The 27,846-nt window shown below is 50.7% G+C and overlaps 1 protein-coding gene across 1 annotated transcript in view; it reads left to right on the top strand.

Moving 5' to 3' along the window:
- The window catches only part of Muc16 (mucin 16, cell surface associated), a 72,222-nt gene extending 47,162 nt beyond the window's left edge, over positions 1-25,060 (top strand). The window contains 28 exon segments of the mRNA XM_047531840.1: positions 412-530; positions 673-740; positions 1,320-1,492; positions 1,612-1,726; positions 2,094-2,247; positions 2,402-2,469; positions 3,064-3,236; positions 3,341-3,376; positions 4,238-4,300; positions 5,442-5,566; positions 5,643-5,710; positions 6,155-6,327; positions 6,668-6,703; positions 7,160-7,284; positions 7,391-7,458; positions 10,022-10,194; positions 11,396-11,431; positions 12,353-12,418; positions 13,444-13,547; positions 13,640-13,707; positions 13,824-13,996; positions 14,097-14,143; positions 15,582-15,818; positions 16,235-16,302; positions 21,829-21,995; positions 22,694-22,735; positions 22,998-23,077; positions 24,883-25,060. Of these exon segments, the coding sequence (XP_047387796.1) occupies positions 412-530; positions 673-740; positions 1,320-1,492; positions 1,612-1,726; positions 2,094-2,247; positions 2,402-2,469; positions 3,064-3,236; positions 3,341-3,376; positions 4,238-4,300; positions 5,442-5,566; positions 5,643-5,710; positions 6,155-6,327; positions 6,668-6,703; positions 7,160-7,284; positions 7,391-7,458; positions 10,022-10,194; positions 11,396-11,431; positions 12,353-12,418; positions 13,444-13,547; positions 13,640-13,707; positions 13,824-13,996; positions 14,097-14,143; positions 15,582-15,818; positions 16,235-16,302; positions 21,829-21,995; positions 22,694-22,735; positions 22,998-23,077; positions 24,883-24,981 (2,924 nt within the window). The 3' untranslated portion in view covers positions 24,982-25,060.
- The last annotated feature ends 2,786 nt before the right edge of the window (positions 25,061-27,846 follow it).

Raw genomic sequence — 27,846 nt, 5'->3', positions numbered from 1 at the left:
TCACAGGCTGGGAAGTCCTGGCAATCATATTATCACCACCGTGTCACTGGACACTTCTGGCCATATTTCCTTGGAAATAGAGAAATGCCACTGAATGATAATTGGGTGGATAGATGAAAGAAATAAATGAACAATTCAATAGAATTACTAGAAATAAAATATTAGATGTTCAACTGTCTCCTTAAGGCTTTGGAGCGTCCACATCATCCCCTCCCTACCTTCAGGATTCAATGACTGTCTGGTCCACACTGGTGGCTCAGGCCCTGGGCCCCAAGGACCATCCTCTATTGCTATAGTCTCCAGAGAGATCCTTGCTGGTCTCAGGCTGTGGCCACAGACCCTGCCTGGCCCTCTGTCCATCCCAGACCTGACTCAGGGGCCTCTCTTCTCCCTCCCCTGCTGCATCCTCAGGACCTCCCCTGGAGTCCTTCACCCTCAACTTCACCATCACCAACCTGCGCTACGAGGAGGACATGCAGCCCCCAGGGTCCTTGACATTCAACAGCACAGAGAAGGTCCTGCAGCAGCTGGTGAGCACAGAGCCTGCCCCACTCTTGTCCCTGGTGCCAGCCTGCCTGTGTTCCACCCTCTGTATCACCCATGGTCACCACACCCACCAAGATCGCCATTGCCCCACCTCAGCTCACCTATCCTCCTCTCTCCCCTCCACAGCTCAGACCCTTGTTCAAGGACATCAGCGTGGGCACCCTGTACTCTGGTTGCAGACTGACATTGCTCAGGTGAGACCTTAGAGTAGCCGGCGCTCCCAGCCCCAAGCAGCTTGGTTGCTTCCTTCCTGCCCTCCACCCTTCCTGTCCTCAGCACAGGCGGCTTTCAGGAGGCATTGGCTGCAGCACCAAGGTCTCCCTTAATCCTTCCCCTTTCCTGCAGCCTGTCTGAATTTCCAGAGTCCATCAGCAGCGCTGGCCCCTCCTTCCCTCCCTCTCTGTCTTTCACAGGAAGGGCATTGCCTTTAGATGATGCCACCAGGATTCTGTCACCAGGATTTATCTAGAGACAAACATGCTTTCTACATTTTTTTGATCCCCAGCTCCAGTTCTTCACCTGTCCCAGCTCCAAACCCTCCTGTCCCCAAGACAGGAGGTTCCATTTTTAGCCTCAAACTTCAGGAACATTTTCCCACCAGCCAACTCTTCTCCTGGTGGTAGGCTGTCCAGATGTCAGTGCACAAAGATGACCTGACTTTTCAGCCTCCTGCTGGCCTCATTTCCTCTGTTCTTTCCCTCCTGCTTAGCAGTATTCCTAGGCCCTTCCCTGAAAATGCACTCATTCTTCTTCCCCTGCCCTGTGCTCCCCAGGTCTGAGAAAGATGGGTTGGCCACCAGCATGGACGCAGTCTGCACCTACCATCCTGACCCCATGGGTCCTGAGCTGGACAGAGAGCAGCTGTACCGGGAGCTGAGCCAGCTGACCCATGGCATCACCCAGCTGGGCCCCTACACCCTGGACCAGAACAGCCTCTACATCAATGGTGAGCCGCGGCCCTCCTCTTGCCCTCTGGTAGAGCCCACATCCGCCATGTCTGTGCCGCTTAGTTCCTTTATCAACCCACAATTCACATTCTCTCTCCCTCTCCCTGTCCTGCTGCAGGTTACACCCAGCAGACTACAGCAGCTACTCTCAGTGGTGAGTCCACAGTGACCTGCCAGCAAATCCCTCGAACTCCAGGGAGGCCAGCAGCAGACCCCCGCCCAGGTCTCCAGCTGTCAGGGAGGGCAGGAGCCAGGTCACAGACTGGAAAGCCAGTGTGACAAGTCCCAGCTGTGCTCACCTTGTGTTGTTGCCTGGACACACACCAAGGTCATTCAATGTTGTTTGGGTGGAGGAAAGACAAAGGTAGGTGCAGAATTTGATGGAAAAACATGAGTCCATGATAAATTGTTTCACCAGAGCTTTGTAGCTTCCGGATTGTTCCCTCATGGCCTACAGCATGTGCTAATCAAGGGTTGAATGAGGCACTAGACACCAAGGACCCTCATCCATTGCTAAATCCTCAAGGGGTGTGGTCCCTGGTATAAGGACCATGGCCACAGACCCTGCCTGGCCCTCTGTCCGTCCCAGACCTGACTCAGGGGCCTCTCCTCTCCCTCTCCTGCTGCATCCTCAGGACCTCCCCTGGAGTCCTTCACCCTCAACTTCACCATCACCAACCTGCGCTACGAGGAGGACATGCGGCCCCCAGGGTCCTTGACATTCAACACCACAGAGAAGACCCTGCAGCAGCTGGTGAGCACAGAGCCTGCCCCATTCTTGTCCTGCCCCCCGGTGCCAGCCCTGTCTTACTGTCCTGCCCTTTGAAGCAAGTATCATCCATGTTGTCTCCACACCTACCAAAGACATCATTACCCCTGCCTCTCAGTTCACAAACTCTCCTCCACAGCTCAGACCCTTGTTCAAGAACACCAGTGTCGGTCTGCTCTACTCTGGCTGCCAGCTGAGTTTGCTCAGGTGAGACCTTCCTGTACCAAGTCCATGACTTCCCCAAGGGCTCCCAGGCTCAGGAATCTGGTTGGCTTCCTTCCCTCACTCCCTCTGCCTGTCTCCAGTAGAGATGGAATTCAGGAGGTGCTGGCTGCAGTACCAAGAGTCTCCTAAAACTACAATGTCGTCCCTCAGCTCTCCCCAGATTTGGTAGAATTCATCCAATTCATATTGGATGCCCACCCTGATCATCATCCTTCTGGAATCCCACTCTCTGCTCCCTTTCCCAGTGAGGGCATTTTCTCTGGGAGTTAATTTCTGACCAGGGTGAAAGTTAACCTGCATCCTCTGCCTGCTTTAATCCACAGCTGCAGCTCTTCACCTGTCTCAAGCCTCTGGGCTCCTGCCCTCATGCTGTGGAATGCAGGCTGGAGTCTTGCCATTTAACAAAGACTCCTGAGTCCACGATCTGCTCACAGCGTCACTCGGAAGATCTGAGTCTGGCTTCTCTCTTCTGAACTGAACTTGTCCTTGCCTCTGCCTGCTTCCTGACCTGCTCCCACAACCTTAGAACCCCTTCCTGGGCTGTCGACTTATTGCCACCTTACTTGCTCTTCCCAGGCCTGAGAAGGAGGGAGCTGCCACCAGAGTAGACGCTGCCTGCACCTACCGCCCCAGCCCTAAAAGTCCTGGACTGGACAGAAAGCAGTTGTATGGGGAACTGAGCCAGCTCACTGGGGGCATCGCCCAGCTGGGGCCCTACACCCTGGACGGGGACAGTCTCTATGTTAATGGTGAGGGGCTGCTGTCTTTCAGTGCAAATCAGTGGGTTCTGCGTGCTTCCTCTCTTCTCCCTGATGCCCTCCCCTTCTGACTCTTTCTCTTTCTATCTGTACAGGTTATACCCACCAGACCTCAGCCACTACCTCCAGCAGTGAGTATTCTGGGTTTCAGAATTCTCAGTCCTGCAAGCCATTTCTGTCCAGTCCAAGCCTTTAGAGGCCAGGACTCCTTGCCTCCACTCCCAACCCCAGCCCCTTCCAACCCTGTATGTACCGGGACCCATACCCCCGAGTTCCCAGACCTAGGCGCCTCCTCCCTAGCATCTCCAGGATGTTGGAGTGCCCCACCCAAGCACTTAGGATATGGCCCCCCAGCTTCTGAATTTGGAGCTTCCACTCAGTGGTAAAGGGCCACACTGGAACCCGGGTTCTCCTTCCCTGCTGCAGCAGATCCTAAGCCTAGTCAGCTTCCATCTGGGACGTTAAGCTCAGCCTCTGTCTCTCTGGGGTTAGGAGTGGACTTTGACCCTTCCCAGGTGAGGGCTCTGGCTTCATTTTAATGAGTCACAGCTGCGGTCTCAATGGTCGGCTCTCCAAAGGCCACGTTAGCTCTGGGTTAACGAGAATTCTCTCCTTTGCCCTTTCCTCATCGTTGCTCTGTGTTCACAGGTTGCTCCCGTCCCTCCTCCAGCACCATCCCCAATCATGTGTAGTCCAGATCCCTGGGTTCCACCCTCCCACCAAAAATAGGAGCTTGACCAGCCAGCCCCTCCCCTGGGGACCCACTCTTGGAGGGGGAGGAGTCCAGAGGAGATGCCTGGGAATGGGGACTGCATCGGGGGTGGCAGAGTCGCCTGCCCCTACACACATTCCCCAAGGAGGATGCCCGACTCCAGGCCGAACGGGACACAAGGAAGGCACAAACTCTTCCACTGCAATCGCCTCTGTGGCTGCAGTGCTCTTAAAGAGGTAGCCTATTTTGGATCTCATCCCTGGCCTTCTTTCCTCCACAGCAATGACCACCACGTCCTTCTCAGCACACTCTCTGGCTCCACCTGCCACAGCCAAGCCCACAGGTAGGAAGGGGGCATCTCCAGGATGCAGGCTATTTGCTCCGGAACAGTTGGCACCTAATGGTGTCTCTCACGGCTCACTGGCCCTCCATGAGGAGCTCATGGACCGTCTAGGTGCTCAGGATCCACATTCAGGGTGGGCCCATACCACACAGAGGTTACTGACTTCTAGCCCTCTCGTCTCCTGGACATCACATGGGCCCCTTGGTGTCTGGCACCCTAACGAGAAGGTTCCCCCAAACCTCCTCCTCCGTCCCCAAAGGCAGAGGCAGAAAGCCAGGCTTGACCCTTCCCGCTGCTCACCTCCGGCATCCGCCCAGTCACAAATCTAACCTCTCCTCCTTCTGGGGTCTCTCCAGCCCCTCCTTTCTCTGCATCGCTCAGACTTTATTCAGGACACCAACATCAATTCCCTCTGATGACCACAGTAGCCTCCACTCTCCTTCCGGTCACGCTCCACACCCCAGCTGCCCCGTCCCTCCTGAAGTGCTTTGTCCATTCAATTCCTGTCGATCTTTGGATGACTGTCCCTGGTCTACAAGTCACATGCAAGTCCACGCTCTGCAGAGCCATTCCTTCCCCTCTGGGGCTCAGCGGGTCCCTCCGTTCTCACATCCGTGCTTCCTTGCAGCCGTCGTGAGAGGACTTCAGGTTCCTTGTGTGTGCCCTGCTCTCTCCTCTGCCCAGCCTTTCCCGGCTGCGGCTCCTTCCCGGAGTCCTCGCTCCACCCGTTCTGCTTGCTAACGGCTTATCCATGCTTTTGGTCACACCTGAAATGGTGCTTTCTCTGGAAAGCTATCTTTAGTCATTGCTTGGTGGCCTTCCTGGATGTCCATGGCCTCTGCCCCCACACCCCGCCAGCTCCCCCAGAGCATAATGCTCTGGTCACGTCCCAGGCCACAACACTGAGAGACTGTGACTCATTCGTCTTTGGATCCACAGAACCCATCTGGGAACTTTGCACACATTAGGCACTCAATAAATGCTCCCTGAATGAACCAAGGTTCCTGGCATCTTAGGAGTGCCCCAGGTCCCTGCTTCAGGGCGGGCAGTCTACAGCGAATGCCCTGCCCCGCGGTTAGGACCGGAGGCTGCCTTGGCCACTGCTGTGTCTAGACACCCTCCTCTTCCTCCACCACTGCAGGCAGTGGCTCCACAGTGGCACCCGTCACCCTCAACTTCACCATCACCAACCTGCATTTCACGGAAGACATGGGGCATCCGGGTTCCTTGAAGTTCATCTTCACTGAGAAGATTCTGCAGCGCCAAGTGAGGGCCTCCCCTGCCGCCCCAGCCCCGCCTCCCACCTGCCGTCCTCCCTGACCACCTCCTCTTTCCCCACCAGCTCAGGACCTTGCTCAACAAGACCAGCGTGGGCCCCCTCCACACTGGCTGCAGGCTGGCCTCCCTCAGGTGAGGCCCCAGGTGGAGTGCGCGCTCAGTTGGTCAGGACCTTGTGCACCCGCCAGAGGGCGCAGGCCCCACTCACACCGGCAGCCTCCGGCGCCTACGGTGGGACCGCCACACCTTCTTCCCGCCCAGGGGGAGCACAGGCTTGAGCGTTGGGTGGCTTAGAGACAAGGAACTGTGTCTAGTGCACAAGATCCAGGTGACACTGCTGCTGGGGAGGGTTCTCCTCCCAGAAGCAGGAGGGCAACCCCACATCCTGTCTGCACATTCTACTCAAGATGCGTTGGGTCCCCAGTGTCGGGAGACCACCTCAGATGAGACGCTCTCAGAGAGGCCCTGTGGCCTTCACAGCTGGTCCCTCACGTCTCCCCCAGCTTCCCCCTCCCACACCCAGGCTGCTCAAGACCCTCCTCAGCATTCCGCGCCACGGTGTCCTTCCTTCTCCAGACTTGAGGAGGGTGGAGCCTCCACAGGAGTGGACATGATCTGCACCTTCCACGCTGACCCCACGGGCCCCAGGCTGGACAGAGAGCGTCTGTACTGGGAGCTGAGCCAGGAGACCCATGGTGTCACCCAGCTGGGCTCCTACACCCTGGACAGGAACAGTCTCTACGTCAATGGTGAGGGGCCGTCTCCCCGCTATGTTCCCTCTCCCCGTTGGGAGTTGGCTTTTCCCAAAGCTCCAGACAGAGCTTCCGTCTCTCTAGGGAGAACCTTGACCCATCTTTCTCTCCTTCTGGGTCTGGGTTCCATCTTCCTTGGGATGAATCAAAACCATCGTGGGGTCAAAGACCAGGTCCAGCCACCTGCAGTCCTGCTGCCCTGTTACCTTCTCCCTGAACATCCCTCCACTGCCTCTTTTCCTCTGCTTTGACCCCAAAAAAGTCCCCAAACCCTCTTTTATCCTTAATCTTCCATATCCCCAGCTACCCCTCAGCTTCACTTCTCTTCTCTGTGCAGGTTACACCTTTGGAGCCGCAGCCCCGACCCCCACCAGTGAGTACTCCTGGCCCTTTTCAGGGTCTGTTGGCTTCCGGCCGAGTCACCTCCCCAAGTCCCCTCTCCTCAGCGAGGGAGACCCCGACTCCCTCCTTCTCTCTGTCCTGGGCCAGAGCAGTGTCCCAGCCCAGGGGAGCAGGGCTCCCCTGGACACTTTCCCCCACATTCCGACCCCTGCAATTTCCATCTTAATCTCCCACAAACTCGCCCTTCCTGCTGTTAAAAGGTAAACTGAGGCATGATTTTAAAACTCAAAGAGCTTATTTGGGCCAGTAGCAACTTATGAGGCAGGAAGCAGCAGACTGAAGGAGGGGTGGGGCTCTCCGCCAGGACCCAGGACCCCGGCCCTGGGCAGCCCCTCCCCAGGGCACACGCGGCCCCCACCTGGCCCCAGGCCGCCCCGTCAGCCACTACCTCCCCACAAGCTTTCCCTCTCCCGCCCACCTGCCGTAGCTGGCGAGGTCAGCGAGGAGCCCTTCACCCTGAACTTCACCCTCCGCAACCTGCGCTACTCGGCTGACATGGGCCACCCCAGCTCCCCCAAGTTCAACATCACGGACACCCTCATGCAGCACCTGGTGAGTGGTCTTCTGCCCCCACCCCTGAGCCCCGGGAGGGCAGCACCTCCCCGGCTGCCTCTGGACAGCGCTGCCTCTGGCCAACAAGCTCCCGCTTCCTCTCCAGCTCCGCGGTTTGTTCCAGAGGAGCAGCCTGGGGGCCCGACACAGAGGCTGCAAGGTCACCGCCCTGAGGTGAGAGGCAGCCCCTTCCCTCCTCCTCCCACCGGCAAAGGCCTGGCCCCTCAGCGGGGCGAGTGGTTTTTTCTCTTCTTGGACTTGTAAATCCTTTGCTGTGTGACGGCTTCATTTCTGACGGACAAAACTCGTACCCGTCGCGTACCCCTCGATGTTTCCATCTCCGCCGGGAAGCGACGGCCGCCTTCAGCTCGTTCGGGTCACTCTCTGCCTGGTTGCTGTTGGGTACCTCTGGCCGGCATCTCCGCGTCCCCCTGGCCCCTGGGGACCACGGTCTGCCCCTCATCCCACGGTCTGCGCGACTCCGATGACCTTCTCCCAGATGGGTGACCTCGTGCTGCTTCTCACTCGGCCCAGTGTCCCCGGCTGCCTTCGCGGTGTCTCCGGGGACGGGAGGGCTTCTCTTGAAGGCCACTGTCCCCGTGCAGTCATGGCTGCCCTCCCTCCCGCTGCCGTGCTTGTAGCTCACTCAGCTCGTCTCCCTGCCCTGGCCGCCCTGGGGGTGCGGGCGTGAGCTCAGGAGCGCACTTCTCCCACCGAGGTCGAGGTGCCGATCTCATTTCCTTGGGAGACACACACACACACACACACACACACACACACACACGTCTACAAGCGGTGCTGAGCAGAATCTCGTAGGTCAAGGGGACAAAGGAGACAGACATGCTTTGAAGGCAGAGATGCTGCGCCTTCCCGTCCCACCAGGGTCACCCATGGGACACCTGCAGGCCTGAGCCGAAGGGTGGGTGTTCCCAGGAAAGGGCCCCTAAGGTCCCTGAAGAGTAACCTGGGCCATGGCTGTCCTCTAGACGCACACGACGGAGGCATCCTCCAGAGCAGAGCCAGCGGGAGGCTAACAGTGTGACCTCCAAATCTGATTTTAAAGAACAAGGGAAGCAGAGGACGTGGGTTTTCCCTGTAGCATATTTACAGTCCTAGGCAGCCACCACCATGACCTCTTCCCACAACCTCTCTGTCACCCTAAGGAGAAGCTGCACCAACTAAGCAGTCACTCTGACTCCCTGGGTCAGTGTGCATTCTGTTGGTGTTTATTAAGTGCTTCCCCATTCATATTCAAGTGATAGTTCCTCTGAGCCAGGTAGAAGCACCAAAGTGACAAGACAGACGCTGTCCCTGTCTTCATCCAGAGAAGAGGAACAGGTATTAATTAGGAAAATAAATACCTAAGGAAAGTGATTTCGAATGTGGTCAGGTGATGTGGAGCATCAATTACAGAGTAAGCGTGACTTCTGAGTCGTGCCCCAAACGGCCACAGAAACTTCCAGACAAAGAGAACAGCATGGGCAAAGGTCCTGGGTGAGAATGAGCTTGGCATGCTCAATGAAGAGCAAGGAGACCAGTGTGGCTGCAGCCGAGACAGCCAGAGGGGAAAAAGGGAGAGGGTGATGTTCATACATTGTCAGGGTCTATGGGGGACTTTTTTAAAAACTGTGATAAAAGCACATGAAATTTGTCATCTGTATTAGTCAGCTTCACATTACTACAACAAAATACTTGAGGCAATTAACTTACAAAGACAAAAAGTTCTTTGGGCTCATGGTTCTGGAAGTTCTCATCTAAGGGGTAGCCCCATAACTTTGAGCCTCTGGTGAAGGAGGCAGATCATTGCAGGTGGCAGGGTAAACCATTTACATCAGGCCAAGAACTAAAACAAGGTGATTGGTGGGACCCCTCACTCTCCTTGGAGGGCACACCTGAGGACCTCCCAGAAGATCCCTCCCAAGGTCCGCAGCCCCTCCCAATAGTGCCACCTGGTGACTAAGCCTTGAGTACTGGTTTTTAGTGTACAGTCCCACAGTGTTATACACCCTCGGGCAGAGGCCACCACCATCCATCTCCAGAACTGTTTCACCTTCTCACCCTGAAAACTTCCCAAACGCTGTCTTCATCCAACATTAACTCCCGGTCCCCCACCCCAGCCCCTGGCCCCTTTCTTCTGTCTCCAGGGGACCTCCTGTGAGCAGCAGCATTCAGTATGAGACTTCTGGTGACTGGCTGATTTCACTGACCATAAACGTTCTCATTCATGTTATACCATGGGTCAGAATTTTCTCCCTTTTCGGGACTGAATAATATTTCATTTGTATGCAGATACCTCACTTTTCTTGTCCATTCATTGAAGTAGGCATATCTGCTGGGTGCTGGGACTTCATGTGACAACAGTGATCTAGACGGGTTCAGTTCCTCCCCTCAGGAGGCCACATTCTGGAAGAAACAGGGACAAACGGTCTATGATCACGTAGAGAGTAACCAGGGCTGTGAGGGGGAAAGGACAGGGACCGTGGGATCCAGAGGCACCCCGTGCCTGGGGTCAGCAGGGTCTTGAAGGAGGAAGAAGGAGGGGGTGAGGAGAGAGGTGTCCGGACAGAAGTGGCCCAAGTGCAGAGCTCCTGAGATAAGAAAGCATGGGTCTGTGGAGATGCGGCAAATGGCCAGGCAAGGCCGGAGTGCAGGCTGAAGTGCAGTGACCACTCTCCGGTGCAAGTGGACAGGTGCCAGGTGACCTGCACCCCCCGAACGTTCCCCTCTCCCTCCCCAGGTCTGTGAAGAATGGCTCCCAGACACGGGTCGACCTCCTCTGCACCTACCGGCGGCCACCCGGAAGCCCAGGCCTGCCCACCCAGCAGGTGTTCCACGAGCTGAGCCAGCAGACCCGGGGCATCACCAGGCTGGGCCCCTACTCCCTGGACAAGGACAGCCTCTACCTCAACGGTGAGCAGCCCTCAGCCCACCCCTGCGGCCCACAAGGCGCCGGTGCCAGGGCTCTAGGGGAGACCGTGCCCCGCCTCCAGTGCCCCGCAGCCCCCTGCAAGGCCGGCCCTCCACGAACCCTCTTCTGCAGGAGAAACTGAGGCCCGGCAGGGTGTTGGGTCAGGGAAGGAGCCCTGGGCGTCTTGCTCAGCTCTAGATGTTCAGCTCCCAGAAGGGTCATCCTTGGAGAGACCGGGGGAGAACACACCTGTACCCCGCCCTGCCTCCTTCTCTCCTTGATGCGGGATGGACTCCCCTCTGGACTGGGTCCCCTGGGCCAGGGAGGAAGTCAGGCGCTCTGGCCCACGAGGGCCCCCAGGCCTCTCGGGCACCAGCATCAGCACAGAACCCAGAATTTACGAGGGCGTGCCCTGCGTGGGGTTCTGAGACAGGAAGCCTGTGCACGGAGAAGCTCATCCCAGAGCTCAGCTCCTTCCCTTCCCTCCATCCCCAACCCGGGGATGGCCTCTGGCCACGCTGCTGTGTGCGGTGGGCAGGGAGACATCCTGTACTGCTGCCATCTCAACCCAGAGTGACACGGAGGCACGTGGCAGGTTGCAGGGGGACCTGCCACACTCATCATAGTCTGCACCTTGACTTTCTGGGTTCACCTCTGACCCCTTTGAGATGGCCTTGGCAGGGGCCTGGGTAAGATCCTCCCCGCCCCAAAAACCTCACAGCTTGTGTGCTTCAGTTCCTTATCCAGTCAGCATTTACCAAGCACCAAGTAAAAGTCAGGCCTTGTTCCGGGCACCAGGGACAGAGATAAGTTACCCTGGGACCTGTCCCGGTGTGAAGTCCAATGGGGCAGAGTCTGCTGCATTCCGCGCTCAAATGTAAATGGAGCCCACACATAGTAAGTGCTCAATAAACACCCCCTGGATGCAGGAATAGGCTGGAAGGAGGATGGGTGCCCCTCTGGGGGAGAGAGAGGTGTGAACAGGAACCTTGGGGGAACCTTTGGTTGGAGGCAGGAAGCCTGGGGATTCGGGCAGGAAAGAGGTGGTTCTAGTTGGAAACACCAGGACGTTCTTTTTCACGATGGCATTTAGGTCAGAGCTTTGAAGGTGAGCGCATGCTCCCAAAGCGCTTAGATGAGCGTCAGCAGCAGCACGGGCTGCGGCGGCTGTGCCCCTCTCCTCACCTGTGGCTTTTTTTCCAGGTTACAATGAGCGTGGTCCAGATGAGCCTCCTACAAGTATGTGTCTTGGCATCCAGCGCTCTCTTCAGCCTCGGCGGGTCTCCTGGTGGGGCCGAGGGCTCAGTGGGAGGAAGAATGCTAAGTCCCTGGCCTCCTCTTGGACCCGTAACCATGGTGTTGGGTTTCTGAATTTGCCACATTACTCTGAGTGAGAGGAGGAGGTGTGAACAAGCATTCCCTGAAGTTAGGGGTTGAGGTCACATGGTGACCATGTCATTTATGCCTCTTGATAACAAAACCTAATGGGGTCCCCAGCGGGGGCTTCAGGGCAAGCCACAAACTCTGCTAGCTACCCAAGTCCTTTTTTAGCCAAAATTGCTCATGCTGCCATCTAGTGGTCAACTCAGCTGTCCTGCAAGCCGTCCATTCTTCCTTCTTTCCAATCATCCCCCTTTTCAGACATCTTTCCGTCTGTCCCATCCTTCTGCCTATTTGCCTGGTTGTCCTTCCTTCCTCTCTCTATCCACCCATCCACCTACCCACCCACCCAGTGAGCCACCCAGGCACCTAGCTACCCACCTACCAGCAGACCCCCATCCACCCGCCTGCCTACCATGATTCCCATTCACCTGCTCGTCCTCCGCATCCACGTCCACATCTCCACCTGCTCTTCCTTGCGTCTCTTCTTGCCTTCTCTTCTGATCCTCACTTATCCCTTCTTCCTTCTGGTAGTCCCTTCCGTCTGCCCATCCATTCGTGGGTCCTCTTGCCTCTGCCTCTCCTGTCACCTGCTCTCGCTCCCTTGAGTTCACGGGCTCGCCTCCCTCCACGCACATGCTCTCTCCCCTCACTCCGGTTTACGACTCACCTGTGATTGGCTGCTCTGGCTTGGACCCCACCGGAGCCCAGGGGAGCCTGAAGGGGCTTCTCTCACTAGGTGGGGGCTCTCTGCTTCCCTGACGATAACTCTTTCCACAGCTCCTGAGTTAGCTACCACGTTCCTGCCTTCACCAAAAACATCTGTGCAGCCAGAAGCCACCACAGGTATCTGAGGGTCCCTTTTCCTCCCCAAGATCAGATCCCATCCCACACCTCCACCGTCCCATGAAGGTTAGGAAGCCAAGATGTCAGGAGGATGGTTCCAGTCACAGAGAGCAGACTCGCAGTTCAGTCGGGTACCTACCCTCAAGCTCTGCCAGTCTCATAAATAAACATTATAATGAAAAGTGGAATTTTGCCGGGGGGGGGGGCCTCTGGAGGATGTTCTGGAGAAATTTCCACCAGAACCGAGTCTTCCAGGATGAGTAGAAGCGATCCAGATAGGACATGAAGAGTGTTCCTGGCAGAGGGGACTCCCGGAGCAAAAGCTCAGAGGCCAGAAAAAGCATAGTGTGTGGAGAGATTTGAGAAGAATTTGGTTTGCACCAAGCATCATGCTCAACCCAGAATGGGTAGCTAAACCAGGCTGAAAGGTCACTAAGAACCACATTGAACCAGGCACAGTAGTGCATGCCTCTAATCACAGAGGCTCAGGAGGCTGAGACAGGAGGATCTGGAGGTCAAAGTCAGCCTCAGCAATGGCAAGGCACTCAGAAGTTCAGTGAGACCCCATCTCTAAATAAAATATGAAATAGGACTGAAGATGTGGCTCAGTGGTCAAGTGCCCCTGAGATCAATCCCTAGTACCAAAAAAAAAAGAAAAAAGAACCACATTAAAAAGGGCCTTAAATGCCAAGTGAAGAGGCTTGAACTTGACCCTGAAGGCCATAGGGAGCCATAAATTCTTCTCATGTTGGGTGTCGAGAATGTCCAGGCTCCAGTTTTAGCCTGCATAAGAGAAGACAAGCCCCGAGCTGGGATGGCACATGAGGAGCCTCAGCCGGGAGAGCTGGCAGCACTTGGAGGCTAGGAGACGCACAGGAGACATCTGGCCCACGCAGGCTCTGATGAGGAAGGCCATGGGGGTCGGCAGTGGTGCGCCAGGAAGAAGACCTCGGGGACAGGTGCAGGACTCGGGGTTGGCCTCAGCTCGGCTCTCAGTTGTGGGCCTCTCTCCTCCCTTCCCGCAGCCGTGGGGCACCACCTGAAGACCCTGACACTCAACTTCACCGTCTCCAACCTCCAGTACTCGCCAGCCATGTTCAGCCCCACGGAGAGGGTCCTGCAGTACCTGGTGAGACCCTGGTCCCAGCCGCTCCGGTGGGCTCCCTCCCACCCAGCCCTGCACAACTCCTACCTCTTAAACTCCTCCTTCTTCCTCCCCAGCTCAGAGCCTTGTTCCAGAAGAGCAGCCTGGGCCCCCTCTTCTCAGGTTGCAGGCTGACCTCCCTCAGGTGAGTCCACCCCTTCTTTGTGACCACCCTTTCCCCGACTGCCCGCTAGCCTCCTGCTTGCTTCTCCTTCCTTCTGGATCCCATCCCCAGAAGCCTCCACATCCCTCTCTCCTCAGGCCTGAGAAGGACGGAGCAGCCACTGGTGTGGATGCCATCTGCACCTACCGCCTCGACCCTGCGGGTCCTGGGCTGGACACAGAGCAGCTGTACGGGGAGCTGAGCCAGCTGACCCATGGTGTCACCCAGCTGGGCAACTACCTCCTGGACCAGGACAGTCTCTACGTGAACGGTGAGTGCGGCCGTCTGCGTTGGCCGAGTTGGAGAATCCACAGAGGCGCCTCCTTTCCTTCTTCACCACTCAACACCTCTTCCCCTCTCTTCCTCTGCAGGTTACACCCTCCACCGCACAGTCTCCACCCTCAGTGGTGAGCACCCAGTGAGCCCCAGGACCACCCTGCACAGCCAGACCCTGCCCACATCTCTAGCCGGCTGGGAGGGACCGAACTGGGGACAGGGGATGTTAATCATTGCCATAAGACAGTGGTGAATCACCTCCATCTTGGTGCCTGGGCTCAGAGAATGACCACTGAATGTCGGTCAGGTGGCCAGGCACAGTGGCCTGTGTTCCAGCTACTGGGGAGCCTGAGGCAGGAGAAAATCACTTGAGCCCAGGAGTTCAGGGTCAGCCTGGCAACATAGTGAGACCCCCGTCTCAAAAACAAAATGAAGTTAATTGGGTAGAGACATAGAAGAAAGAAAGTGAGCCATTCAGCATAAATGCTGCGTATAAGAATTTAGCCTCCCCAGCCTGCACGGGGCAGCCTCTGCACCACGTGGGTGGCAGTGTCTGCCTAGCTTGGATTTGCAGCGGCCGTCACTTGCCCTTATTCCATTTCCTTTCCTCTCAAATAAAAAAAAAAAAAAAATAGCCCCCAAAATTAGCCCAAGGCCTGGATGGGGGACACTCTTCCCCAAACCACCACGGGGAGAGTTTTCCCCTTTATTTCAGATAAAGAGCATGAAACTCTGGTCAGATTCATGTCCTCAAATTCAGTTTTTTTTAAAAAGTCTTTCTTTCTCCCTCACACACACCTCCACCAGCTTTATCCAGGTGTTACAGGCAAATAAAATCATATGTGTTTAAAATCAGCAGCCTGATGGTTTGATACAGTATTCCTTGCAAAATGACTAATTACTATGATAGAGTTTATACATCACCCGCATAGCTACTACCTTGTGTGAGAGACACACAGTTAAGATCCCCTCTCAGAATTTCAAGTATGCAGTGCATTAATTACAGCCACCCTGATTTACAACAGATCCCCAAACTTACTCATAGTTAAAACTTTAAAATTTTTTCTTCTTTTTTATTAATTTTAACCGACATATAAAGACATAAAAACTGTACCTATTAATGGGGTGGCTTCTGTTTTGATACATGTATACATGTGCAGTGTTTAAATCATGTTAAATATATGTACGTGCTCAAACCTTTACTTTTCTGTGGTAAAAACCTTCAAAGCCCTGTCTTCTAGCTGTTGGAACGCACAGTGTGTTGTGGTTGACTAGTGTCCCTGCTGCGCAATGGCGCACCCAACTCGCTCCTCTCCAGGTGCAACTCTATACCCACTGATCGACCCCACCCCCACCCCCAACCATCCCCAACATCTGGTAACCATCAGTCACCACCTGCACCTGCTGACCACTCCCCAGGGAGAGCCCTTCCCGCTCCCCACATCACAGGGAACTCCCCCGTTGCCCATGGAGAGCTGAACAGGTAGAGGGCTGGATGGACACAGGTGGACAGGTTGGTAAGGGGCCCCTGTAGCCCACCTTTAAAACCCCAGCCAGGTCTCATTGCTGGGAAGAACTAGACCAGCTGGAATGACCTCTTCCTCAAATCCTTCTCTGACATGGTTTTTTTTTTTTTCTCTTTTTCTGTTCTAGAAGTGAAACCATCTACTCCTCTACCAACGGAAATACCAACCCAAAGTCCCAGCTCCCAGAACTTCCAGCTGAACTTTACGGTTACCAACCTCTTCTATTCCCAGGACATAGCTCGGCCGGGCACCGCCAAACACCAGCAGAACAAAAGAAGCCTGGAGAATGCGGTGAGAGAGCATTATGTCCACTGTTTTCAGGCAGACACCAGCTTTTGGTAGCCAAAGGGTGACTTTTTAATAACAGTCCCTTGAAGACAGATTCTCATTCCCTTTGTACAAACTGAGAAACAGTCACAGAGAGGTTCAGTAGCTATCCCAGAGTTACACAGCTATTTCCTACCGGAAGAAGACATATTTTTATGTCTGCACTAGTTTTTTTTTTGTTTTGTGGTGCTGGGGATTTGAACCCAGGGCCTTGTGCTTGCGAGGCAAGCACTCTACCAACTGAGCTATATCCCCAGCCCCTGTCTGCGCTACTTTTCACCAAAGAAAAAATAGATGGGGAAGTGTGCTCCGTGGCTGTTAATTCTCTTTTACAATTGCATCTGGGGTTCTGACCTAAGAAACATCACTTTGTCTTTCAGCTCAACCAGCTTTTCCGAAACAGCAACATCAAGAGTTATTTTTCTGACTGTCAAGTTTCAGCCTTCAGGTGAGTTCCAACTCAGGGCTTAATAACACTGTGAACTTCTGCTGCACTGTAAATGTGCCCTTTGCTGTAGTCCTTCAGTTCCAGCTGTTCTGAAGAGAGCCCTTGGAATACGGAACTGTTACCCAAAGTCCAACTTCTTCCTAAAGCAATGAACCCAACTGGCTTAGAAACTCATGAGAATTTGTATAGACCCAGCAGATGTGGGGGTACCTGGCACAGGAAGCAGTGAGTCTAGTGTGTAGAATTCTTGCCTTAAGAAATCAGGTACTGGGGGCCAGGCACACAGTGTTGCACACCTGTAATCAGGAGCCTGAGGCAGGAGGACCTCAATTTTGAGACCAGCCAGGGCAACCTAGCAAGACTGAATCTTAAAATAAAAAAATACAAAGGGCTGAGGGTGTAGCTCAGTGGTAGAGAGCGTTTGTCAAACGTGTGAAGTCCTGTGTTCAATCCCCAGTACCACAAAAAGAACACCAGAACAAAAAGGAAAGAAATCACCTTCGGGAGTAAATATATTGAGGTATCAAAATTAACAATATTCAAACTAGTTGGCTTCTATTTGACTTGAATTTTTTTTTTTTATGAGTCGATATGCAGCCTGTGTTCACCAAGGATGAGGGGAACTTCCAAGACCCACGTGTCCCAAGGCTGCCATCCCCCATCAGATTAAGAGGAAGTGCTTTCCAGATCTCAAGAGTCTTGTCAGAGAAGAGATGCAGGATTTCATGGGTGCTTTAGACCCTGGGAGACTCCTGATCGTGGGTCTTTTATCATGTCCTGTCTCTTTTGCACTATGAAAATATCCAAATTTCAGTTACATGAAACAGGAAGAAAAATAATCCAGAGTCTTTAAATGGTCCAGGAAGAACGCTGGGAACTTGGCCAAGGAGCACCTATTTGGGGGCTAATTAATGATGCCCTCAAGGGTTCTCAACCATCATTGCACATTAGCCTCACCCAGAGAGCTCTTTAAAAAGTGTTCATGTCTGGGTCCTATCAGATATTCTTATTTAATCAGTTTGGGGAGAAGCCCAAGCCAGGATACTTTTCAAAAACTCTCTAGGCAGTTCTGTCAGGGAGCCAAGGCAGAGACCTTCATTTTGAAATAGAAAGAGGAAAGCGAGGAAATATATAGACTATGTGGTAGGGAAAAGAATCAGCTACCAAAGTCAGGATCCATGGAAGATGGAAAACTAGAACCAGACATCTGGGACACCAGCGGTACCTGTGCTGGTCACCAGCCACACCAGGCAATTCAGATTTTTTACACAGCTACCGAGATGTGATGGACCTGCTATTCAAGTCATCCTTAGAGGTGTCAAAATGTAGTGGTGTTGTGTGCAGAGTGGAGCAGCCATCCCCATTATATAATTTTAGAACATTTTTATCACCCCCACAAAGACACCCTGCACCCATCAGCAGTCACCCCCCTTCTCCCCTCAGCCCCTGGCCAGCGCTGGCCACTGTCCCTCTCTAGATCTGCCGCTTCTCCGTGTTGAAGGGTGTCGTCTGTCATCTTTGACCGGCTTCTTTCCCTGAGCCCAGTGATTTCAAGGTTTACTCCTGGTGTAGCATGCACTGGGGCCTCAGTCCTCCAGGTCTCCACTGTTCCTCTGGATGGCTGACCACGTTCGTTTATTTGTTTGCCTGTTGGTGGACATTTGAGTTGTCTCCACGGGGACGGAACCCAGGGCTGCTCTACCACTGAGCTGCATCCACCGCCCTTTATTTTAAGACAGGGTCTCACTACATTGCCCAGGCTGGTCTTGAACTTGCCATCCTCCTCCTAGACGTGAAGTGGCATCACCTTGTGGTTTGGATGTGCATTTCCCTGACAGCTCGTGAAGGTGGACATCACCTCAGGCTGACCAGCCATTAGTGCATCTTTGAAGAAGCGACTATTCTGATCCTTTTTAAACTGAAATATTTGTCTTTTTGTTGTCCGGTGGTAATAGTTCTTTATATACTGTGGATACTAGAAACTTATTAGATCTACGATTTGCAAATATTTTCTCCCATTTGATAGGTTGTCTTCTCTCCTTCCTAATAGTATTCTTTGAAGAATGTCGGTTTTAAATTTTATAAGACCCAGTTTATCTATTTTTTGCCTTTGCTAGTTCTCCCATTGCCATAATAAACCGCCCGTTGCCGAATACAAGGTCTTGAAGGTTTACACCTATGTTTCCTTCTACATTTTGTAGTTTTATCTCTTATATTTAGGCCTTCGATTTACTTTGAGTGAATTTCTGTTCCTGCTGCGTGGTAGTGCTCCAACTTCATTGCTTTGCATGTGGGCATTCAGCTGTTCCAGCACCATTACCTGAAGACTCTTCCTTCCCTCCCGTCTTGGCCCCTTGCAGTGAACCGATGATCCATACTTGGTTTGTTGATGGACTCTGAGTTCTGACATGGATCTATTAGTCTATCCTCATGCCAACAAGGCATTGTTTTGATTATTGCAGCTTCATTAGTTTTGAAATTACAGAGTGGAGATCTCCAACTTTGTTCTTTCTCAATGTTGGTTTGGTTACTTAAGATCCCTTGAAATCCCATGTCAATTTCAGGATCAGCTTATCAATTAATTCCTGCAAAAGAGCCAGTCGGTATTTTGATTGCATTGAATCTGTAGATTGGGAACAGTTGCCATTTTAACAATATTAAATCCCCAAACCATGAACATGAGATGCTTTTCCATGTATTTATATCTTTTAAATTTCCTTTCCACAATAGTTTGAAGTTTTCGGTGTACAAATCTTGCATTCCTTTTGTTAAATTTGTTTCTAATGTAAGTATTTGTATTCTATTCTTTGATAGTATCATAAATGAAATTGTTTTCTTAAATTCATTTTGAGTGTTACCTGTGTGCAGAAATATGATCAATTTTTGGATGTCATCCTTATATCCTACAAACATGATAAGTTAATAGGTTTCAGTAGTGTGTGAGTGTGTGCGTGTGTTTAAGATTTTCTGAGTTCAGTAATAAGTTATGTGCAAATGGAGATAGATTTATACTTCCTTTCCAATCTGGGTGATTTTATTTCTTCTTCTTGCCTAGTTGTAACCCCCAGGACAGCATTAGCAACCTACAGAGTGAAGGTAGATATCCTTTACTTGTTCCTGGTTTTAGAAAGTTTTAAGTTTTTCACATTAAGTAGGATGTGAATGTGTTTCACAGATGCACTTTATCAGTTTGGGAAACTTTCTTCCTGTCTTAGTCTTTTAAGTTCAAGGGTTTTATTTTTTTACCCTGAAAGGGTGTTCATTTTGTCAAATGCTCTCTGTGTGTAGGTGATAGATCAGGGATTTCTGTGCTTTATTCTCTTCGTGTTCCATATCATGCTGATCAGTTTTTTGAACAGTAAGCTGACCGTGCAGGCAGAGGTGAACTTTCTCAAGTTTCTCCTGCTCTGCCCCTAGCCCTGCACACTGGTAGCTTCTCGATCCCCAGGAATACATCTGAGATTGAACAAATCCTCCTATAAACTAGGTTTTCTGTTCAACCTCATGGCTATGACAGGAAGCTGCAGCATAAACAATTAATGCTAGTTGATGTTTACATGAATATTAAGCAATATTAATTGTGTATGTTAATGGGTTTCATCAACATTTCCACATATGGATATCTCAGGTTTTAATCATATTTACTCCCTGCTACCCTCTCTTTCCCTCCTCTCTCTTCCCCCTTCCCCTGGTTCCCTTCCCTATCCACAACAGTTCCTCTTCTTTTGGGTCATTTTTTCTTTTTTTTTTTTTAGTTTCCACTTTATGAGAGACAACATGGAATACTTGTCTTTCTGTGTCTGGTTTACTTCACTTAACATGATGACCTCCAGTTCCATCCATGTTCCTGCAAATGACGTAAATGCATTCTTCTTTATGACTGAGTAGTACTCCATTGTGTATATACACCAAGTTTTCTCTATCCATTCATTTGTTGATAGACACCTGGGCTGGTTCCATAACTTAGCTACTATGAACAATGCCACAGTAAAATAGGTGTACAGGTGTCTCTTCTGTGTGCTCACTTGATTTTCCTCCGGTATGCGGCCAGGAGTGGGATAGTTGCTCCAATGGTGGTTCTGCTTTTAGTCTTCTGAGGGACCTCCATTCTGCTTTCCACAGTGACTGTACCAATTTACATTCCCACCAACAGTGTCTGGGTTCCTTTCTCTCTGCATCCTCCCCAATATTTGTTACTGTTTTCTTTTGCTTTGTTTTTTGGTAATAGCCATTCTAACTGGCGTGCGGCAGAATCTTACAGTAGTTTTGATTGGCATTTCCCTGACAGCTAAAGACGCTGAGCATTCTTTCATATACTTGTTGGCCATTTGTAGCTCTGCTTTTAAGAAGTGTCTGTTCAGATCATTTGATTTGCCCATTTTTGATTGGATTACTTGCTCTTTTGATGTTCCATTTTTTTGAGCTGTTTATAGATCTGGATCTGAGTCCTCTGTCAGATGAAGAACTGCAAAGAATTTCTCCCATTGCGTAGGTTGTCTCTGCTCTGTTGATTGTTTCCGTTGCTGTGCAGAAGCTTTTTAATTTGATGTAATCCAATTTGTCAATTCTTCTTTTGTTTCCTGAGCAATTCAAGTTCAGTTCAGGAAATCATTCCCTGTGCCAACGTCTTGAAGTGCTCCTTCTATATTTTCCTCTAATAATTTCAAAGTTCCAGGCCTTGAAGTAAGGTCTTTGATCCATTTCGACTTGATTTTTGTCCAGAACGAGGGTAAGGATTGAGTTTCTATCTTCCACATGTGGATATCCAGTTTTCGCAGCACTCTTGTTAAAGAGGTTGTCTTTTCTCCAAAGTCTATTTCTGGTACCTTTGTACTAATTGTTTTTGACAAGTGTCCTGGGTCGCACTTCCCTTATTGAGCAAGTTTTGAGTCAGATCAAATAAGGCTGTCCCTGAGAACAGGGCTTTTTCAAGGAGTTGCCGGACAGCTCAAAGAGCCACAGTCCTCCAGGAAATGGGTGTTTGGGGAGCACATTGGGGCTGCTAGTTGCTGCTCTTCACAGCTGCCAAGGATCTAAGACAGTTGGTTTGCAAAATTACCAAGGGTTTGGAGAGAACAGCAGGGGGAATAAGGACGCTAAAATGCCACAAATCTCACTCTCTTTACCAAGATTCAACCACTGAACACTCCTTGGATTATTGCAAGCCTTTGGAAAATTCTTGGACTTCTGAAAAAGTTGATTTTGACAACTGTTTGCTCACGCCTTCATATTGTTTTCTGGATTTTTTTCAGAAGTCCTTACTCTGACATTTCAAAACTGTTTTCCCTGTAACTATTTATTTTTGTATTAATTAGATTTAATTTAATTTCACATTCCATTCCTCACTCACCCTGGCCACATTTTAAGTGCTCTGTAACAACATGGGGCTCATAAGGACAGTCTCAGGTGTGGCATTCAAAGGATGTTGACATCCATGCGCAGAGCTCCGGGACGGAAGCTAGCATCAGGAAATCTGGAATCAGGGCAGAATTTCAGATATCCCTGTCCCTCCTTGCGCCTCTCCAGGTCTGTCCCCCACAGCAACCACACTGGGGTAGATTCCCTGTGTAACTTCTCACCACTGACTCGGAGGGTGGACAGAATTGCCATCTATGAGGAATTCCTGCGGATGACCCAAAATGGTACCCAGTTGCAGAACTTCACCCTGGACAGGAACAGTGTTCTTGTGGATGGTAAGTCTCCCCGGTCACTGGAGCTGGGACAGGGGCTCCAACCTCCAAACCTGGGGATTTTACCTAGAACCTCAAGGCCTTGGGGGTGGAATACCATGGAACCGTCTCAGATAAGTAACAGGTGGCAAAGTTGCTCCAGGTTTTACCCACCATTGAGGGAGAGAGAAAAGACACCCGGTGGGAACCAGGGAGACTTTCACCCTCTCCCAGAAAACTCTGTCATCTCAGACTTCAGATAAGTCACTTCTCCTCTCTGGAACCCTCTCTTATTTCTGCACTGCCAGCTACTTAGTTAGGTAGTCAGTGAGAGCTTCCAGCTCCACCCTGTGTGTGATCCAGTCTCAGAAAATATGATAGGAGGGGACCCATTTCGTGACCCAGGGGTGCCTCCAGCATGGCTCAGTCTTGCCTATCTGAATGTACTCCTTCGAACAATGGTCGAGTGCGTCGTACTGAGCACACACAGCGTCAGGCCAGAGCGGCTTCACTTGTTCACACTTGGAGTCCAGGAACCCTGTGTTCTGCCTGGTACATCACAAGCACTCAGCCCATTTCCAGAAGGAAGCTCTAGGGCTGGGGTTGGAGTGCAGGGAAGAGCGTTCGCCTCGCACGAGCAAGGCCTTGGGTTCCATCCCAGCAAGGCCAAAAAAAAAAAGTGAAATATACTCACCCACATTCTCCATTTCCTTTACTTCTAGGATATTCTCCCATCAGAAATGATGCTAAGACTGGAAATTCTGGTAAGCCTCAAAGAAGCCCCTGCCCAGGCAGAGAGGGGACATCCTATGTCAGCCCAGGGCAAGGACCACTGAGGCACAGGGGAGAGGCCACAGGCATCCTGGCCTGCCGGGGTGGGGGACTTGCAGGGGGCTTCAGAGCCTTGAGGTGTTGAGCAGCTAAGCTCTCCTCCCCAAGTCCACGCCCATCCTCAGGCCAGGCGGGGTCCAAAAGGGGGCCGAGGAGGTGGCAGGAGGTGGCTCACCCCAGCACCTGTCTCCCCAGCCCTTCCCTTCTGGGCCATCATCCTCATCTGCTTGGCGGGACTCCTGGGTCTCATCCTGTGCCTGATCTGCTGTTTCCTGGTAAGTGAGGGAGAGTTACTTGTCTTCTTGCGATTGGGTTGTAAGAATTTTTACTACAGTCATGTGCCACATAATGGTGGCTTGGTCCCTGACGGACTGCACACCTGACCACGGTCCCACGAGGTCCCAGCGCCCAGCAATGTCACAGCCACCTTGGCTTGTGCACTCTGTGACGGTCACACAATGACAAACCTGCCTAAGGATGCATTTTACAGAGGTCGCCCCATGGTTAAGTGAGGCATGACTGCATATTATCAGTCCACGCCCTTCCCTGGATATATGTTTTGCATGTATTTTTCCCAGTCTTTTTGTAGCTTGCCCTTTTTTAAAATTTCATTCTAACTGGCAAATAATAAATGAATACATGTACGAGGTATGATGCAATGTTTTCATACACATAATGAAACCATGAAATCAAGCTAATTAACAGATCCATCCTAGCACTTTTTGTGATGGGAACATTTGAAATCTACTCTCAGCAATTTTGAAATACACACTGCATTATTATTAACTACAGCAACCATGTTGCAAATAAGTCACAAAACATAACATTAATCATAGGAGAAATGTACATGGACCTGGACCTCTTACGCAGAGCCAGTGGAACAGAACTTGATCATTTCTCTGAAAGTCACACACCTGCCAAGTCATCAACCACCAAACTCCTAGTAATCTACCCAAGAGAAATAAAAAGCCTATATCCATACAAAGACTTGTGCACAAATGCTCCTAACAGCTTCATTCCTAATAACCCAAAACTGAAAACAACCCCAGTGTCCATCAACAGGTATATCCAGATAATGGGAAAGTATGCAGCAATAAAAAGGAGTGAATTATTAATACATGCAACACATGTAATTCACAAAAATATGTTGAGTGAAAGAAGCCAAAGGAAAGAGTACACATTGCATGATTCCATTTTTAAACAAACTAGAAAATACAAGCTAATCCACAGGGACAAAAATCATACTGGTGGCTGAAACTGTATTTGCAACTGGCAGGGAAGGTATGTATTATAAAGACACAAGAGGAAAATTTTGCAGATGATACTGGGTGTCCCCTATCCTTATGGCACTGATGGCTCAGTAATTCATATCCAGAACACATCGAGTCATTCACTCTAAGGGCACGCAGTTTATTGTGTGTTGCTTTTGCCTCCATGAAGCTGGAGGGTGTAGGGGTGGGAAGGAGAGAGAGAGAGAAAGTAAGTTAATAAGACAAAAAGAGATGGAGAGATAAGATGATGAGAGATAAGTGATTGATAGGTAGTTGATAGATACATAGGTGATTATAGGTGGCCGATAATGATAACTGATAAACAAATGACATAATTAATAGATGGTAGACACGTAAATGGTTGATAGGTTATAGACAATTGATAGATGATTGGATGATAATGATAGTTGACAGTTGATAGATTTATAGATTATTCTAAATGACAATTAGAATAAACTGATAAGTGATAGATGATTGATAGATAAGTCACAGATGATTAATAGGTGATTTACAGATGGATGATAGACAGGTAAATAAAAGATAATTAATAAAAGAAATTGAGGGAAAGGGAGAAAAAGAAAGAGAGAACAGAGGGGGAAATATTTTTAAAAATTGAGAATGAAAAAGGAGAGAGAAGAGAAAGAGGTACAGAGAGGAAAGAAAAGAACTAAGGGTGAAAACCAAATGGGAAAAGGGAGGGAGGGGGGACCTGGGAGCCTGGGGTCTGTGTCATGGGCTGTGTCCTCAACCCCGTGGCCTCCCTATGTGGGCAGTTGACCTGTCCATTGATGCCCTCCCTCACCTCACAGGTGACCATGCGCCGGCGGAAGAAGGAGGGGAACTACAAGGTCCAGCACCACCGCCTGGGCTGCTACATGCCACACCTGGACCCCAGGAAGCTGCAGTGACTCCACCTGCCAGGGGCTCCTTTTCCCGGCCAGGGTCCTGAGAAGCCTGGCAGGGGCAGCAATAAAGCACCCCAGACAGACACCGCCTCTGGGCCTCTCTTGACTTGGTCCCTGTCTGGTTCCCAGGGAGGAAATGCCAAGTCTTGCTCCCTGGTTATGTCCCAAAGGCAGCGACCAGCTGTGTCTTTTGGTTTCACACCGCGTCATCCCTCAGGGACACCAGAACTGGTGGAGCCCGTGTAGACACTGCCAGCTCATAAATCACAGTGCCTCTTCGGTGGGCGCGTCCCTTCCTAGTCACCCACAGTGCCTGTCCTCGGCTAGGTGCTGGCCACCACAGCCGGATCTGCTTCCCCACACTTGCCCCGCTGGAGCTCTGGCCGCCTCAGCCCCTCTTACCCTCCTTTGTTCTCTAAGCTCCGCTTTGCCCGGACTTGTGGGTGAATCTTCCTTGCCCACCTCTTAGGTCCTCCCAGATAGCAAATAGACCAGAAAGGGTCAGAAATGACTGCACAGCCAGCCTTGGGATTGAGGGGCTGAAATGACTAGGAATCCAGGAAGCCTGAGTCCCTGAGTGACAGCAAGGCTCTCTGAAGACAGTGCCTGTTTTGGATGTAAAGAAGAGTGAAACTTGGGGAGAACATATCTAAGGGGGATTGTCCTTTTTGTTTTCCCCATCTTTTTTCTGCAGACAGGTAGAAGCAGGTGTCCCAGGTGTGAGGCCAGCTGCGCTGTCCTGCCTGGTATTTGCTGGAGTACTTCGCATGATCTCTACATGTTTTTCAGACCAGCACAAGTGCTGATGCCCAAGGGCTAGGAATTAAAATCACCATCACGCCCCCCATTCAAACTGTTTCAATGTGAGCCTCACATTCTCCATCCTGAGCAGGCTCTCCAAGAATGCACTCTCTGAAGATCACAGTAAGGATGATGATGGTCGCCATCGATCAATCACAGTCACGCCTCAGTTGACAACAGGGACACCTTCCAAGAGGCAGGTCATTTAATCTTGTGTGAGCTCTGTGGTTGATGGAGGTGTCATCCTGTGCTCCACGACCTGGCAAGTTCTGCAGGCGTCATCTCCTTCATGCTGACCTTCTGCTATGGTTTGAATGCGTCTCCTCTGAAATCCGCGCGTTGGAAAGTTAATCCCGAAGGCGACAGCCAGATTTTATTTGGCAATCAAATGTGACCTGAGCCAGAAGTGCTCAGGTCACAGGGGTTCCATCCCCATGAGTGGACCAGGGCTTGTGGGAGTGGGCGCTCTCTCTTCCCTACTTTTCTGCCCTGTGAGGACTTGGCATTCATCTCTTTTGCCCTTCCACCAGCCACATCGAGGACAAAGCTGGAAGGCCCCTTGCTAGACGCCAGCACCTTGATCTTGGAATTCCCGCCTGCAAAAGTCTGAGAATAAATTTCTGTTCTTTATAAGTCGGGCCGTCTGTGAAACTGTGTTACAGCAACACAAAATCGACTGAGATACCTTCCTTGAGGGTTTTATTTGCATCTTATGGTCAAAAGAGGCTCAGAAACATACTATGATTGGACAAGGAAGGAAAAGAGTCCCTTAGGACCTAAGCCAAACTGCCTGTTGAGGAGAGAGGACACTTCCAGGCATACAGACCAACCCAGGACTTCCCTCAGGCCTCAGTGGGAGAACCAGGGAAGAGCACATGTTCGATAGGAAGGAGAAATGTGCACCCAGAAAACACACCAGAAGGTGGAAAACAGAAGTGATGAGGAAAAGAAAAAATAGTATATCTAAATGAGTTTTAAAACAAGTCATTAAAACACAACCTAGCCAGGCATGGTGATATTGTAATTACAGGCACATGCTTGTAATCCCAGTGAGGCAGGAGGCTGAGGCCGGAGATAACAAGTTCAAAGCCATCCTCAGCAACTTAGCAAGATCCCGTCTCAAAACAAAAAAAGTTTTAAAGGACTGGGATGTGGCTCAGCGGTTAAGTGCCCCTGGGTTCAACCCTGGTACCAAAACAAACAAACACACCTAACAAAACAAAAAACAAACAAACAAAAACAACCTAACTAAAATTCTAGATGATTGCCAAATAAAATCATAGAGAACTGAAGATAAAATTTCAAATATCTTATCTTAGGGATGTTATGAATATAGCATATATATATTACATATTTTTAACATATCACTCTCAAAAACCATCGAATTCATCAAGCAAAAGTAATGATAAAGAGGATCTGAATAATATAGCAAGTTTGATGAGGCAAATAAACAAACTCTTGAATTTCAAGAAGCAGAGGCGTATTAGGTGAATAATGCTGAAAAGTGTCTACATTATTATCCCCAAAAATGGCATGTTGATTCTCACGGAACAAATTCAAACCCACATGGATCCAGAAAATGGAATGTCTGCTCTTTTATTCTATGCAACTCTGAGTTGACAGGTAATCAAAAATAAGAATAACTATAGGAACATATTTTGGGAACAGACAAGAAATCCTTTTAGGAAATATTATTTTGAATCTACCAAAATGTTACACAAAAATAACAATTCATTGTGACCAGGTAGGTTTTATCCTGTGACTGTGAAGATGGTACAAACACTAAATGATTCCGGGACTTTAATAATTCCAAGTTGACTTTAAGTAAAATAAGCCCAACACAGAAAAAAAAAAATGCTGCATGACATCACATATGTGTGGAGTCTTTAAAAAAATCCAAACAGTAGAATGGAGGTTACTGTGGGCAAGGGTGGGGTGGAGAGATGCAGATTAAAGGATACAAAATTGCAGTTATGTGGAATGAATAAATCCAGAGAGCGAGTGTGTGCAGCCTAAAGACAATAGTCAACAACATAGCAACGTACCATACAGTGGGAATTTGCTAAG

The sequence above is a fragment of the Sciurus carolinensis genome, chromosome 17 (genome assembly GCF_902686445.1).
Source record: "Sciurus carolinensis chromosome 17, mSciCar1.2, whole genome shotgun sequence".
Classification (NCBI taxonomy): Eukaryota; Metazoa; Chordata; class Mammalia; order Rodentia; family Sciuridae; genus Sciurus; species Sciurus carolinensis.
The sequence above is the reverse complement of the archived record's forward strand: the minus strand, read 5'-3'. Positions and strand labels throughout refer to the sequence as shown.